Genomic DNA, 17,535 nt, shown 5'->3' on the forward strand with positions numbered 1-17,535 from the left:
AAAAGGTTAATTAGTTACTTAAGATAACTAATTAACTCTATCCTTCAGTTTTTACATAACCTAAGACATCTTAGCCTGGGGCAAGCAAAATTGCCTAGAGAAGTAGTATGGAATAACTTTTTGTATATAATGTACAAAAAGTTGTTCATTATGTACAGCATTTTGCAAAAGTCTTGACTCACCCATCTTATATTTTCCTAGCAAAATGAAAATAGGTGAAGTGATTTATCGAAACGTCCAAACACATGAAAATACAGGTTATAAGGCAAAAACAGAGTTTGTACAATTCTAACACTTTTGAGAGTCAGTATTTAGTTTGACCATCTTTACGCTTCAATGCAGCCTGAACTGTCTTAATAGTAATATCCTTTAGTAGTCGAATAGTTCTACAGGCATCTTGAAAGACATTTATACCCGGTGTTTGGATATTGACTACCTTTTGCGCAATTTCTTTCAAGATGATCCTGCACTACTTGAATAATGTTGAGATCTCGGCTCTGAGGAGGCCAATCCATGACTGACAGTGGTTCACTGTGTGTTTTTCTATCCAGCTATGCTTTTAGTGCAGTGAGAGTGTGTTTGGGATCATTGCCATGCTGACAAATAAGGCTGCTCTCAATCTGACAATATTGAACCATGATCTGTGTTTTAAAAGTGGCTGTAGACACTCTCCTGATCTCCTTTGTACATATTAATGATGATTTGAATAAATAAAATACAAATTAGGATTCATCAGTCCATAAGACCTGTTAGCACCTATTTCAGTCCAGTTCTTGTGTAAGAAGGCATACATGAGCTTTTTTTCCCCTTGCTTCCCTCCTTTAAGAATGGCTTCTTGACAGCCACCCTTCTACTGACAGTATTTCTGATGAGGCTTCAGTGAACAGTAGATCGATCAACAGAGGGTTCAAATCCATCTCTGAGGTTCTGTATCAGTTCTCTGCTGGATTTTCCCCCAATGTTTTAAGGACATGACTTTCATGACCTGCTGAAGTTAGGAGATGACCCGAAGCTAATAGGTCTTTGGGAATCTTCCAAATGCTTGTACCAACAAGGTGAAAACACCTATCTCCTGACCTCCTCTGTACACATTGTCTGCAATGCATAACAGACACCTATTTCTTCCCTAGTGCTGTTACTGAACTAGGGAAGAAATATGTCTACACATGTAGGCACAACACTAGTTCATTCTTTGAGTTCTTTGACTATTTTGAAGTATAAATTGGCTTAACAAACAAACAAAAACAAAATTATTGAAAATTGTCAAAAAGAAGGACTGGACTAAGTGAAAATCAGCCAATGCCCATGGAAATGTTTGAAAGACCTTCATAAACCTTTGGGAACTTATTGCTCAAGACCATATTAAACAACTATCAAAAACGTCTGGCTTCTGGGAAGGAAAATATAAATAAATGAAGGGTGGCTTGATGTAGGAACTAAATAGCATGAAATCATATATATATATATATATATATATATATATATATATATATATATATATGGTACTATGTTTTAAAGCATGTGCAGGGTTGTTATGAAAGCAGACATACATACACGATTCAGAACTGCCAAGTATTGCACAGGGATCAAAAGTTGTATTAATATTTACTCAATTTATGACTCCATCTGTGGAAAGAGGAACCCTTTCACTTTGAAACTATGAGCCACTAGAGGAACTATTTTACACTGAGCATGAGGCTTGTGTAGCCTGTTGTTCCCGTTTGGTTTGGCTGCCTCTGATCATGTTTTTGTGACTCAGAGCTCTTAATCAATGGTTTAAAAAGACAAAACAGGGGAGAAATCCCACCTATTAACCACAGAACAACACTGCTGGCTGACGTTGACGTCCAGTGCTCTGGCTATTTCTTTATCACAACAACCTGCCAACCTGGGCCGGACTTCCAGATAACTCATATGTCTTTTCCCAGTGTCTTTTTGAATTTGAATTTTTCATTCACATTTTTTCTTTCCCTCCCTATTGCATTAATTCCAGCAATTCTCACAGTATTCTCAGAGTCCCCCCAGACGATATTTTCCCGGGACCTGAATGTAAAATTTGGTTGCACCAGATGTGAAAATATGTTGCAATTACAATAAAAATCCTTAAAAACACACACACACTCACATCTGTACCTATCTTGTTTTTTTGTTTGTCCCCAAGTGTTTTTTGTCCAATACCCTGAAATCACAATTTGTCTTATTCCATTTTTAAAAAGTAAAGTTATTAAAAACATACACAATAAAATCAAATAAAACAAACTGTGGTACATTGATCTTGTTTCTTGAGGAAACGAGGAAACGAGAAGTCAGAAAAATGTGGGGGAAAAAATAGGACACCATTCATCCAACAAGAAAGGTATCAAAGTAGGTGAGAAGAAAGGGCTGATTTGTCCGATTTCTATCAATACTCATATAATTTCCTAGAAACCTGTCACTGCAAATCGATTTTTTTTTTTGTTTTGGAATTCAGTCATTCTCTTGTCCATTTTGTTACACAATCATATGCCTTAAATCATGATCTAGTTTATCAACATTTATCTTCTCAGTATTGGACTGTGTGGGTTCAACAGTTTGCGTAACCCTGATTTCACTCTTTTTTCTTTAAAAAAAATTATGTTTCTGTTTACTGGAATTGCTAAGGAAGAGTTTTATTCTGTTACCGCCCATTCATATATTTCTATTGCTGCTCAGGGAGTGGCAGTGCTGTGTTAAATGCTGTAAGTCATAAACCAAAGTCGAACTGGATAAGAGTCTTGGAACAAATTCTTTGTCGCCAGTATCTTGTCTTAATCACTTTATGTCAGCCTGTGAATTATAATATTGCTCTATTTTTTTCTGCATATCATCGTTTGACTACACATTTGCTTAAATGAAGAGTTCCACACATTTTTCTTCATCATAAAATAAATCTTCACATTTATATCTATTGAGAACAGCTCCTGGAGGATTGATTCTTTTTCAGCCTCTGGTGACTGTCCGCTGACTTCCTGTGACACTATCAAGAGGCTGACATTTATATTTTCTGTAAAAAAAATAAAAATGCAAAGTGTTTCTTTTCTACCAGATTTGGCTTAGCCACTCTTGTGGCATACAGGATAAACTTTGTGAACCTTTAAGCTACCACGAAACTAACACCATGTAATAATATGACGAAGACAATACCTGCTTAGCATTAGCATTTTTAGCATCACTATTGTCACTGGCATTATCATTTAGCTCAAAGCAAACCAAGTATTTGGAATAATTTTTCATCAATGTTTTTATAGTTACTGGTAAGCATCAGTAATTCAGTGGATCCAGTGGATTAATAGTAGACACAGACAGTGAGTTTAGAGACAGTACTAGAATGAAAACATGCCAAATCAATATGGTGCCTGTGGTAAGCTTCTTGAAAAAACATGCAATCAGGATTTGGTGGAAAGCTTTTCTCCTTTATATATCTTAAAAATTTCAGTTGCTGTTTATTTTAAAATGTTACTTTTCAAATGACTCTTGGAAAGCTGTAGCAAACTTCTTTTGTACTAATATGCAAAATTTGTTTGTTTTTTTTGCTTATTCAGTAAACCACTGAATACGCAATAAAGTCAGTGTTACATTAGATATTACCACAAGTAAGATATATCTTTAGGCTGTGTGTTTCTTTTTCTTTAAATTTAATTTGTTTTTGACAGAAACAAATAAGAAACTTGTCTGATATATATAACATGTATATCAGGAATTTTCTTTTGAGCATTCTGCACATTTGTTCATGCTAGTGTTTTTCAAATGTATTTTTATTAATAGCCCCATTCTCAACACTTAATTTAATGGCATTTGTTTCAGTCACAGTGAAGATGTTGTTTTCAGTATATTGCCTCATTATGAATGAAGCCAGTGGATACAACAGAGCATAATCCTTTGTGTGATACCCTTTAATGAGTAGAGTAGACTGGATGGGTTGTGGAGCTTCACTGGGAAGAGCTCATTAGGGCCTGGAACTGTAGTTTCTGGATAAGGGACTGAATCTCTGATTGGTTCTGAAGGCATGGGCATTAGTAAGCCCTGGGTTTCCAAACCTAAGCAATCAGAAGAGTATTGTTGCCATGACAGCAGCACCACTCATTTAGACAAAAGGGCATTTCAGATCCTTGTGGGGTTCTCGTTTGGACACTTGTGGCCCAGTATGGCTCAGTGCCATTTGTTACTGGTGAGGAGCTTGTTTCTACGCTTAAACAGCTAGCGTGAAGTCATAGTTGAGACCAGCTTCAACTGTGTGAAGTTTTTCTGTTTTACTTATTAGAAAACAGTTAAAACATTTTTTTTCTTTTTTAACAAGCAAACAAGGAAGTGGAGTAAAATGCTATCATATTTGCTGGACGTCACTGGTGCATGTTAATCATTTATATTTACTGCTGCGAGACGACAATCACTAAGAGGAACAAGAGTCAAAGGTCTCATCCAGACATCAGTAAAGAAGAAGCCCTCTGTGAATGTTGGCTGGTAAGTTTGTCTTATGCATTTGGATTTATTTTTTAGAGCATTAGTATATGGATTTAGTTACTATGTAATTACTATATAATGTTTAGATAATTAAGAAAAGAAGAAGATAATAACGAACAATACGTAATATCAGTCCAGTGTGTTGCTTCGAACACCTGAAACCTGAAATAAGCTGATCAGTTTTTTTGGTGTTTTTTCTTTCCTAGAACAGTAGTGAAAAAAGTGGTAAAGCCCTTAAAACAAAGGGCTTACATATTCAAGTAAAGACTTGTTTATATGAGGTCATTCTTAATTTTTATATCTTAATTATTCAAGGTTATATATATATATATATATATATATATATATATATATATATATATATATATATATATATATATATATATATATCATCAAAGTGTAAAACTGCCAACCAAATTTTTTAACAGTTGAAAATGAACTAAACTGTCTTTACATCTTTTTTTAAATGTATGTAAAATTACTTAAAGCTTAATGCAAAGTTCCAAAGTAGGTTTTTAAAAAATAGTCAAAATACGGTGTCCACTTTTTTAGTTAATATAAGGGGACAGCAAAAATGTAAATGTATGAGGTTTCATATTATAAAAAGGTTCTGCTGTGTTCTCTCTGTAAACAAAGATTTCCAGGTGTTTTCACCACCTGCTATGCCGTGAACAGTTTGGGTGTGGCTGTAATAACAATTGGCTGCTGAATTTCAGCCTACAAAAATCAGGACAAGAGCTGCGTACTACCAGCGTCGTCCAGTATGTGATTCACCTTCTTATATTTCTGTTTGCATCATGACATTTAATGATTTTGTTGTTTTTATAAAGATTAAAAAGTTTTTTTTGCCTCAGCTAGAATTTGCGATTAGGACTAATAACTAGTAAGGTGGTCAGTGTAAAAACCAATAACTGAACATTGTCATTATGAACCTGTTAGCATACTGATAAGTGAACTGAGCAATTGTCTTTAAGGTTTTACCATTTCATGGTGACACTAAGAACAAAAATCAAATATTTGCTACTTTTATGAAATTGTCTCTTTTGATTCGCAGGCATGGAGCGGATTGCAGGAAGCATACTGTTATTATGCCTGATCAGCCTAACTAATGGTGTGTGTTCATTTGATGTTTGATGATTCATTTTTGCTTTTCTTATCTTCATGTCAACATTTAATCTTCAAATCTTATGCAGCAAATAACAGTCCTGAATTCACCGAACTTGTTTATGAAGTGTGTGAAGACACCCCTGTTGGTATGTTAAAAAAAATTTTAACTTTTTTTTTTTTAACATGTTTGTAATATGTCTCTTTTGCCCATTTTCTTTTAATATATGTTTCCATGTTGTTGTTCTTCAGGTCAACCGGGATTTACTATAACTGCATCAGATCCAGATGGTGACACACTGACTTACACACTCAGTGGGCCCAATGCTCCAAACTTCAGAGTTGAACAATCTACAGGGAGTTGTATCTGTTGCAATGCCTCTTGATAGAGAGGTGTGGCAGACATAGAGCAGAGACCCTTTATTGGAAAAAACACAATTTCGGTTAAGCATGTGCACTTATACATTTGATCAATTCTCTCTTCTAGAGTTCTGAGGGGTATTTGACACTTGAAGCTGGTGTTTCCGATGGCTCTAATTTTGTAAGTGACATCTAACTTAGTAAAAGTTATTTCTTTAATGCCAGTTTGTCCATTATATTCACAGAGTGCATCATGTGTTACAGAGACCCGGAGACTTAACCATAATATTACTTGATGCCAATGACAACGCACCCATCTTTCAGAGGCCTTCTTATGACACAAGTGTTCCAGAAGTAAGGCAAATATATTTAAATGAATTACTCTACAAATGGTTTTGTGATTTTTTTCTCTGTCACAGCATCTTACTTGTTAGTAAATAATGTCTATTTAACCATTTCATGTTGCTGTGAGAGAAAAGCATTCTTTGGGGTTATTCTAGCTCAGGAGGGAGAGCAGGTCATCTCCTAATTGGAAACTTACTTGTCTGATCCTTGGCTGCTTCAGGCTGCATGCCAAATATGCTAACCCCAAGTAGCTCTCTGATTCATTCATTTGAGTGTGACTGCACTGCAGCATAGGAAAAAAGTATTTGTATGAATGGGTTGCATGTTTTATAAAGTGTTTTGAGTGCTCAGATAGAGTAGAAAAGTGCTATGAAAGAAGCAGTCCATTTACCACTGGCTCATCATCAAGGAAAAAATAAACACAATCATTTGTTTACTAAGTGAATAATTTCTGTTTTTATAATTCTGTTTTGTTTTTCTGTTTTATCAACAGAATACTCTTGTAGGCACAACTTTGTTTAAAGCATCAGCCACTGATGCTGATACAGGAACTGCTGGCATTGTTACATACGCCATTGATGAAGTAAGCTTCCTTTAGGAAAACATAAAATGTAATGATATTCAATAGAGGTGTTCCATGAACCTGTAAAGCACTATTTACCTGTTTTTTTCCAGGTAACCCCAAATGATGGATTTAGTCTGTTCAGCATTGTAAGAGAAAGTGGTGATGTCAAACTGATCAAGCCCCTGAATTATACCTCACTGAGTACTTACTATCGGCTGAAGATTAATGCCAGTGTAAGTATGATTGTTCAAGTTTAAACATGCGTTACCTTATGATACTAATATTGGTTAAAGAAAAGTGTAAATAGCAAAGGTTGCCCTAACGTTAAAGCAGCTTTGTATATTCTTGTGGTTCCTAATTTCTTAAAGGAAAAGTTTGGCATGTTGTGAATTTCCCTTCCTTGTATCTGTATCAGCCAGTCTTTTGTTGGTTTCTACAAGTTCCCAAAGTTATCACTCTTGGCCAAGGAAATAGCCCTACGCCCCTGTACAAATGCAGCTTTTTATTTTTACATTTTAGATTGTGGATAGTAGATAAATAAATATAAATAAATACATTGTAAGTCATTAAATAATAATAATTAAATAAGTGCACAATTTAAGTGACCTTTAGTGTGATGGGTTGGCAGTTTTGTGACCTTTAGACCGCTACTGGTTTAACGAGAAGCACGCTAGCTGTTTCCTTCTGCTTTGGTTCTTTGACCCACTCTGGTGCTGCTGAAACATAATAATTAACAGATATAAGAGTGGTGCCATTTTTCTTATATAACTGTTTGATAAGAAATCGATTAGAGATGTTTCCAAAACAATTGAAACATAACTTTATATGTGTCCCCCTAAATAAACCTGCAGCTAAGAACACTAAAACAACTAACCGCTAACGTAACATAACACACGGGGGCATATTGTAACATCCAGAGTCAGATTTTTGTTTGTTAAGCAGTGAATTGCCCTGTTATTTACTCCCAATAAGAAAGTGTAAATGAAGCTAGAGCATTCAGGCATAAAACATTATGTTGCTTTGTCAGTTTGATAAAGAGAAGTGATGAATATTCACTATTAATTTAATTCTGTGAAAGTCACAGTCACAAGCCTTTACTTGTTGTAACAGTGGTCATACTATTTACTTACTTTGTTTGCTTTTATAATTTGATAGGACTGTCAAAAGTGAATAACACATTTTCAGCATCTTTGAGTTTAGGTGTCATGTTTATCTGTTATATTATCTGTTTTAATGTATTCTAGATTTATCTGATCATCAAAAAAACTAAGAGATTTTTAAAAATGTTTTCTAACAGGATGGTGGAGGCAAGTGTCATAAATCTAATACAGAATACTTGTCGAGCATTGTTTATTCCTTCGTTACTGTTGAGGATGTCCCAGATCTTGACCCTCAGTTCATCGGCGTTCCCTATCTTGGAAGTGTTAGAGAGCATTCACCTGCGGTGAGTGCTGCTAAACCTGACCAATGATTTCAAAGAATTATTGTAAGGCAAACAAAGATTTTTCTGATAGTACAATATATGACCCAGTGTATACAAAGACTTTGACAACTTTTTGTTACCGTTTGTTTGTTACTATTACCACAGGCACTGAGCCTCCTTTGAGTTGACATATTTTTTATAAAAGACTTTCAAATGCTTCACATTTCATAAACATTTTCTTTCCTTTGATAGGACACATCTGTGCTTAAAGTGACTGCTGTGGACCCAGACATAGGAGTCAGTGATGCAATCAGCTATAGCATTGAAGGTAAGCTACAGTATGTTGTTGCTTTTAGCTTGTGAGTGGTAGTATAATATGTAATTTCCACATTATTTTACAGAGTCATCAGAAGCTGGCCTGTTTAAAATCGCACCCAGTGATGGTGTCATATTTGTACTGTCAGAAATTGACAGAGAAGTTATTGGTGACACTGTAACTCTGACTGTGAAGGTACATTTTTATTTCATTGTCAATTTCCTTCTCTCTGTGTGTGTTACTACAGTAAGATTGTCCATTAGTACTAACTAAAGTTATCACATGAAGTTCATACAGATTACAGCACATTACAGTTTCACTGTGACCAAACTGAGCTTTCTCTGACATTTTTCAGTCCCTCAATTTTTAGTTTTATGTATTAAGATTTAAAGGAATAACTCAACATTTTGTCAAGACTGAACACAGAACAAGACCACTCCCTGGAATCATTATGACGTATTGACCAGCAAGTATAAAATTCTCTTATCTTAATAAGACCTAGTAGCAATGAAAGGCAGGTTGAACCTCTCTGTGTAGCACCAGAAACTTCCTTAAAGACGGAGCTTCTTTTAGAACGCAAATCAAAGGTTGTTTTTACAACTCAAGCAAACATGACATAAACTGTGATAAGACCATTTTGAAGGTTGAGGAAGACAAATCTTCACAAAACTCATGAAACTAATGGTGATGATGTTTTCCCATTGTTTTGGGGGGATTTTTTTTTTACTTTGCATAAAAGTTTTACACCAAAGTTGCACTAGTAGCAGTTTTTGAAGGTGTTTACAGTGACCTTAGAGAGCACATTCAAAATACAGATGGGAACTGGTGTGAGCAGAATGGGAGGCTGAGCACAGGGTCGCTGAAAACAAAGAGCAGATGGTGTCATGGTGGAACCCTCAGAAGGTGCACCATTACACAGGAACAACTTCTCAATGATGCAAGAAAACCCCCCACAAAAACATTTATGATCTTCTACTTTAGACCATTTAATTTAATATTATTATTATAATTAATCATAAAAATATTGAGAAATATTAAATATATTTAAGCTTTTTAACAATACCTTGAATATTGAAAAAATAAAATTCTTTTTGGCCTATTTAAGGCCACTGAGTCTAAAGAAAACATCCACGGGGTCCGTGCCAGCGTCACAACAACTGTGCAGATCAACATCCTTGATGACAATGACAATAAGCCAGAGTTTTACAAGTGTGGAGACTCAGGGGACGACTGTGTAACAGCAACTGAATTCACTGGTGAGATCTTGGAGCACTCACTGGGATTTATTAACATCGGCATGACTGTCAAAGATCCCGACAAGGTAAGGAAACAGACCATTCATCATCTATAGGATGAGGTCTCCAGTCCCCACCCCCCCAATATCAGCTCTGTGTAACATTATGGATCAAACATAAAACTTTTGGGTCCTGGGATTTTACAGATTTCCAACACTCAGCTAATCTTGGATGGAGAGGACAAAGCCGTGTTTTCTGTGGAACCTCAATTTACCACTGTAGACAGCATCGTTCAGATCATGATCAGGCAGCCCGAAAATCTGGATTTTGAAAAAAAACGGCAAATTACTTTACAGGTAAAAATGTAATTAAAATAAGCCACATATATACATACAAACCATCGCATGTGCCAATACCACTCATGTTTGTGACTTTTAAAACTCTTTACAATTCCAATGAGTTGCTCATATCATGGTGCAGGTGACTGCTGTAGATCAATATAAACCCGCCTTCAGCTCCACTGCTCAAGTCACTATAAACATCAAGGATGCCAATGACAACAGTCCAACCTTCGAACAGGACACATACAGGTTAAATGTGTCAGAGCATTCACCCATTGGGACAGAATTGGCCATAATTACCGTAAGTTCCTTGCAGTCTGAATTCTCTCTCAGACATCCGGAGCTTTTATTCTTTTATTTCAGAAACTCTCACACGTTGTTTTGTTTTCTCTCTTTTAGGCAGATGATCCAGACACAATGGATAAAGGCAACCTGACATACAAACTTTTTCCCGACAGCATGTACGTCTTCACTTGTGGCCTGCTGCAGTAATTCTGTCTTTGTCTTGCACGCAACACCTCACCAACAGTCTATGCTATGTTTCAGATTACCTTACTTTGACGTGGAGTCACACACAGGCAAAGTTTATGTGAAAAGCCAAGAGCTCCTGGATCGTGAGCTCAGATCTCTGTATACAGCGACCCTACAGGCCAGAGACACAGATGGCAAGCCTGGCTCTACAGTACTGGAGATCACACTGACTGACATTAATGACAAGCCTCCAGTCATGAACAGAGATTCTTACGTGGCTTTTGTTAGAGAGGGCCAAGAGCTTGAAGTCAAAATAGAGGTAAGTTTGGCAGGGTGAGCACTAAGGACAATAGCTGTCAAATTAATTTTGATTAATTTATTTTTTTCATTTTGGGGGGAAAAACAGCAGCAGGTGGTGGTGGTGGGGCTATCAAATAATAGTGTAGTATAGTCTTTATATGCATTAATAAAGGCATCCCCATTGGCTGGCAGGAATTAACTGCTTAAAGGCAATGACTTCAATTCCATTCCATTCAATTCAACTTTATTTATATAGCACCAAATCACAACAACAGTTGCCTCAAGACTTCTCATACATACATTTACTTATCGCTTCTACTTTGAAGAGCCTAGAAGACATGAACACAAATAACAGGTTTCATGTTGCTGAAAAATGAAAAGCGCTTTATTGTGCATGTTAATGTTGGTAGGCAGAGACAGCAAAAAGTTCATGAGGCTGCAGCTATGGTCATAATTTTCAAAGTGAAGGGTTTATATGGAACAACAGTCACACTGTTAGAAAAAACATCTTTAAAAAACAGTAATATTCCGGCAGCTGGGCGCCAAAAAATAATACCATAAAATAACAGAAAATAACTTACTCCTAAAAATACGGTTATTTCCAGTAATGAAAATACAATTTGTTGCCCTAATTTTACATGGGATTTTGCTTTTTTCAAGTGCTTTTAAACATTAAATTAGGAACAATTTAATGTGATTAAACAATGAAGTTTCTTGCCCAAGGACATATGTGGGTGATATAAACTAGCTGTATACCATTCAGGTACATTTCATTTGACCAGATTCCAATAAATGTTTTACACTGTTTTACACAATGTAACAACATTACATCAAAAATGTACATTTAATCAAATGACTTAACCCTGTCAAGGCTGATCCATGAAATCATTTCCAGAAAATTGTATTTTTTTGAAACTGGAGTGTTTGTTGGACCTTCTGACAAATTATATTAAAAAAGAAATTACATTTCAGGTTACATATATGAGGTTTTGGTCAATATTGTACTTTTGTAGCCTTAAAAGTTTATACGTTACATGGCATTACTGGATTAAATTCAGCATTTGGCCATAAATATTTGTTTTCAGGCTTTTATTGCATTTTTGCAGTATCAGCAAAGAAAATCATCTTTCTAAAAGTGTCTCCTCTGATGTTTCTCTGCTTTGGACAGGCTACTGATGGAGATGAGCCCAATACTCCAAACAGCCAAATTGTGTATGGTATCGTGTCAAGCAAATACAGTAAGAACTTCACTATAGACCCTGAAACCGGTGTTTTGACAAACCGTGTTGAACTGGATCGTGAGGCCTTGGATCCAGTGCTGGAAGGGGAGATTAAACTTGTAGTGACTGCTACAGACCAGGGTGAACCCCCGCTATCCACCAATGTCACAGTTACCATCAATGTACAGGTAGGTATTTTAGCAAGTTGACAGTACCAAGTTACAAGAGATGGTGTAAATGCTGGTACAGCTGATGACTGCCAGTGTTTCTTCTTCTTTATGATCCATTTCAGGACATCAATGATAACACGCCAACAATTTTTGCCCCATCTTACAAATTCTCTGTTAAAGAAGGAGAAAAAGGCAAGTATTTCACACCGCAAAATGTTTTAAGTGTTTACAACTGCATGTCAGGGTTTTAATTCATATTTATCATTCATTCAGGTGCATTTGTTGGCTCTGTTGAAGCTGAGGATTTGGACCAAACAGCAGAGTTTAATCGCATCTCTTTCAGCATTGTCGATGGGAGCTTTGGGAACTTCATCATTCGAACCTTCGCTGCCACAAGAGGTTTCATGGGAAACATCACTGTGGACCCAGACATTGAGCTGGACTATGAGAAAGGCCCCATAAAGTTTAATATGAGGGTAGAGGCAGCAGATCTGGAGTCAAATAAAGCTACAGTGATGGTGGACGTAGATGTGCTTGATGTAAATGATGAGCGACCTGAGTTCACGCCAATAGCATCTATGACAGTGAAGGAGAACACCACAGTAGTGGAAGCTGTTGGGAGTTTTAAAGCGGAAGATAAAGACGGGAATCATACTCTGGTCTTTGAGCTGGAATCCGTCCAATGCAGATGCAATAACACCCTGGATTTCTGCGACTTGTTTGTCTTGGATCCAAACGGAGAGGTCAGGGTCAACCCTAAGGTCACGGTGGATTATGAAAAATGCGACCAGGCGATTGTAGAGGCTCAGGTGGTGGACATTAACACAGAGAAGGGATATAACAGCAGCGCCACGACAGGTCAGTAATGGGTTGTTTGCTGATAATAAGAGTAAGCCATTAAAACAAACAGCTTACATAAAAGTTGGTTCACTGTCATTTCTCTTCAGGCCTAATGGTGATCAACATTGAAGACATCAATGACAATGCCCCAGAATTCATTTTCTCAGACAGTCAGGTGTTTGGTGAGTCCTCTCAGAATAACCACTCGTCTGCAGTACTTACCAACAGGGCCACGTTCTTTCACATATCGCCCTAAATTTTTAAAACATTATATGAGTCCAACGCTGATTTTTTCTTCTTCTTTTATAGTTGTGGTGTCAGAAAGTGCAAGCAAAGGGACATCAGTTGCAGGGGTCACTGTGAGTACGACTGAAAAGCAAATACACCTGACCTCATTTCGGCATGTTAACGATGCATGAAGCATGATGCTCTACTTCATGTCTTTCATAGGCTACAGATCGTGACAGTGGCATAAACAGTCAGATTGAGTTTAAAGTGACAGATGTGAAATTCCAAAACACCAACAATGAAATAAGTGACAAGGGGGCACTGTTTGAGGCTGTCACCACACAGCAAAATGACCGCTATGTTGGGATTATTCAGTGAGTACAAAATCGTCTCCTGCAGTCACAACTCAGTCTGCTCTGGTTTTTCTCACAAGTGTCGGGGTTTTTACTTTTACTTATATATTTACATTTATACTCGAGCAGGGATAATAGGAGCCCATGCACGTGTTGTTTTTTCCAAAATGATATTGTCATGGGTGCATTTTTATGGTTCTTATGGGTGTGCTTCCCTTAAACTATCCACAGATCTACACAGACACTTGATTTGACACTGAAGGGGAAGTATTTGGTAACAGTCTCTGCGACTGATCCCGGCGGCCTGTCCTCTAGCACCGTGCTGGATGTAAGTGACGTGGGATTTGCTTACCCTGTGTTGTATATTGAAAACAGGCTATAAAACTTGCAGCACACACCAATGTTTGCATTCTTTTTATAACTGCAGATTTTCACAGTCGATGAATCCTACAAAGTCGAACTCAGGTTTTCAAATAATCAGATTGAGGTTGAAAAAAAGCTCACTGAGATCAAGAGGTAATGTCTGAATCATTAGTAAAGACTATATCTGATCTAATCTGCTAATTTTCATTCAGTCACCACTTAAATCTACCCATTTTCTTCCCCCCGTCATCTTCTGGGACTCTTAGAGCACTTATGACTGCCACTAAGGCTGCCGTTGAAATTGTTGCTCTTAGGCCTTACAACAGTGAGACATCCAGGTAAGTTCCCTTTCATATCTCCTTGCTTGCTCCTATGCTTTGTTTTTCCTCACTAGGTGGTGCAATTGCACATGTAGACAAAATGACAATGGCAGCAACTCCAGGTTTTAGGTTTTAAACAGCTGAAATGTGTTGATTTAATTTATGTGTATGTGTGTGTGTGTTTTAATGGTTCTCTCAGGGCTACAGAGAAAACTATTGTGGTAGCTTATTTTGTCTATGCCAATGGAACCGCCCTTACCTCTGTTCAAGTGGAAATAATGCTCTCTGATGCGGAACACTTTCCTAAGCTGATAGAGCTTGGGCTAGATAACATTGTAAGTACGGTTTTATTTTTTAAACACGGCAAAAAAACAACTATTTTTCTGCCTCTTCTTTATATCTTCTTGGTCATTTCGTCATCATTTTTTTTATTCTTCTTTTTTGATAAATTGCTGTTGGCAGTCTAATAAAAAGTATTTCAGAGTCAGCACAGGGGCAGGGGATAGTTCACTGATTCTTTTCACCAAGTTCAATGTGTGCTCCAACAAGCACTCTGGCTCCATCAGCAGGTTAAATTAAGAATTGTTTCATGTGTATCACTTTTAAAAAACATGCCTAATTTTCAATAATTTAGGATTTATATTTATTAAATATTAAAAGGCATTTGATTTCCCATAAAGGTGGATCACGTGATCTTCAGAAACAGCCGTAACTACGTTGAGATTAATGACTCAGTGTATGTAACATTACAGTGTATGTAAGGGATGGTGCATTTGAATGATATTGACTATATGGAAAAATTACTTATATTAAATTACTTTAATATCAATGTTGACCCCCCCCCCCCCAAAAAAAACCATCAATAAAAACAAAAAAAAATGTAACTGATTTTTTACATGTACATTTTTTCATGGAATTTTATTACGTAAGTACAATGTAAAATGCTACATTTAATGGAATCTTGTCAAGTGAAGTCACATTTTTAAATTATTTGAATAAATAAACCTTTTTATAAATTTTATATATTACAGTTGCATTTTACTCAAAATTATTGCTTTGTGTATATTGAGGTTGTAAAAACAATTTTTGAGTGTAGATTTAGAAAAGTAAAGTAAAATATATTTTACAGGGATAAAGACATTTAAAATCTGGTTAAAGGAGACAGCAGTAGCAATCCCTTTGGTTCATTTTACAAAACAATTAACTCCAGATTAGTAAGAGGTCTGATAAGTCTGATCAGTATTAAAGGACATGTAAAAATTGTGAAGTTAGTGTAAATATAATCTACATATGAAACTCGAAACCTGAAACCTCTGTTTTTAGGGGACTGCTCCCGAGGAAGAAAAAACGGTGGACACAGTAAAATATGTTCTGCTGGGGATTGTGGCAGGCCTTGTCATTGTACTTCTTGTCCTCACCACTTCACTCCTCTGCACTCGCAGAAAGTAAGAAAATGTGATACCTACTATTTCAAACAACTATGACCAGCAGGGAGTCTGTGTACTGACCACTCATCATTCCACCCTACAGCTATAGAAGGAAGCTTAAGGCCGCTAAAGCTGCAGAATCTGCATCCAGTATGAATTATGACAACCAGAAAAATGGTCTTATGCTACCTGGAACCAACAAGTACACTATGGAAGGGTGAGGAGACAAAACCTTATTCAGATAAATGAAATAGGCAATGGTATGAAACCTAATGTATAAGTTTGCCTTCTAACATGTGTCACTTCTCTCTGATAGTGCTAATCCTGTGCTCAACCTGAACATCGACACAACCATCGAGTTAGAAGAGAGCAGCTCTGATGATGACAAACACAGGTAAAACAAAAACAACAAGGAAACAAAGAACCCTGTCTGTAAATCGGTCCACTGCCTACAGAGAGCAGTTACTGGCTTGATCAACACAGTTTGATAAGGTGGCTCACGGTGAAACGCAGCTGCGCTCACCACTCTGTAGCTGTGCTGGTTAATAAACCGGGATGATTTCCAGGTGAACATTTTGCCACAGAGTACCCACTACAGCATGTTGTGACAGAGCTGGCTCTGTGCTTCCAGCAATGCCATGTGATTGTTGTTTTTAAATCAAAAACCTTGAAATGATCATTTGTTCATATTGTCTCCCTCTTTCTCTTTGTTTTTCCACCAAAGCCATCTAAGCTTCAACTCCGACGACTCGAAATCTGACTCGGAAAGTGCTCGACATTCGATAGAGGATTCACCAGGGTACGCTGAGCCTTTGCATGAAGCACTGACCCTGGCTGACCAAAACCAAAGCACTGACAACCCCCTCATGGGGTACAGCAACCCTGTATTTGACACCACAGATTTGTAATGTAAATAGTGAAGGCCAGATGCCTCAGCTAGACAAATGTAGCTTCTTTGTAATCAGGCATACCAAATCAAACTTATTATATAGTTCTTGATGAAGACTTCATCTTCAAATAGCCTTTTCTGTATTACAGATTTAACTTTGAAGCCTAAACACCCATTACAAGCATAAAACTGAACCAAAAGGGGGATCCTATTTTGTGAAAAAGATCTAATTGTATAAAAGTGTAATGATTTCAAAGACCTTATTCTAATCCAGTCAGAGAGCTGAAGTATGCGAACTGCATGTTTGCTGTAGCCTCATAGTTTGTACATAGGTATGAAAGTGAAATCAATATCGATGGCCTAAAAATATCAAACTCTTCCTCTATCTTTCTGTAGAGACAGTTTCAATCCATGCAGTATAAAAAAATGAATAGCAGCAGTGGTTAAACACACAAACTTCTTGCTTGATGCACATGTGAATCACTTTATTTTTGTTATTATAATAAGCAGTGGTTTAAAAAGGGTTTGAATTGCTTTTGAAAGAAAATGTTTCTTAAAGTTATACCAACACAGAAATCAAGAAAAACAGATAAATTAAAAAAAAAGGTTTCAAAATGTCAGTGTATGAATGAAACCCTTATTTATAACTGTGTGTCTGACAAAATCTCGCTCTCTCTTTCCCTGTTTTAATTTGTCAGTGTTTGCTATGAAATTCTTGATGAAGAGAAAAAAAAAAACTCATGCAGAGTGACTTCCAACAAGCAGCAGATTGAAAAGATTATTCAC

General features: G+C 36.7%; 1 protein-coding gene across 1 annotated transcript; it reads left to right on the plus strand.

Moving 5' to 3' along the window:
• Positions 1-3,936: 3,936 nt before the first annotated feature.
• cdhr2 (cadherin related family member 2) lies at positions 3,937-17,530 on the plus strand. The gene is made up of 31 exons (XM_040015606.1): positions 3,937-4,479; positions 5,116-5,240; positions 5,534-5,590; positions 5,673-5,732; positions 5,836-5,976; positions 6,071-6,124; positions 6,208-6,297; positions 6,782-6,871; positions 6,964-7,086; positions 8,151-8,297; positions 8,529-8,604; positions 8,678-8,787; positions 9,698-9,913; positions 10,034-10,183; positions 10,308-10,469; positions 10,568-10,629; positions 10,715-10,958; positions 12,108-12,347; positions 12,452-12,521; positions 12,603-13,187; positions 13,277-13,351; positions 13,479-13,528; positions 13,620-13,771; positions 13,982-14,078; positions 14,178-14,266; positions 14,380-14,451; positions 14,633-14,768; positions 15,757-15,878; positions 15,964-16,077; positions 16,177-16,254; positions 16,585-17,530. Exons 5-31 carry the CDS (start codon positions 5,908-5,910, stop codon positions 16,766-16,768), a joined length of 3,657 nt encoding a protein of 1,218 aa, XP_039871540.1. The 5' UTR covers positions 3,937-4,479; positions 5,116-5,240; positions 5,534-5,590; positions 5,673-5,732; positions 5,836-5,907; the 3' UTR covers positions 16,769-17,530.
• The last annotated feature ends 5 nt before the right edge of the window (positions 17,531-17,535 follow it).

The sequence above is a fragment of the Simochromis diagramma genome, unplaced genomic scaffold (assembly GCF_900408965.1).
Source record: "Simochromis diagramma unplaced genomic scaffold, fSimDia1.1 OVJJ01000685.1, whole genome shotgun sequence".
Lineage (NCBI taxonomy): Eukaryota > Metazoa > Chordata > Actinopteri > Cichliformes > Cichlidae > Simochromis > Simochromis diagramma.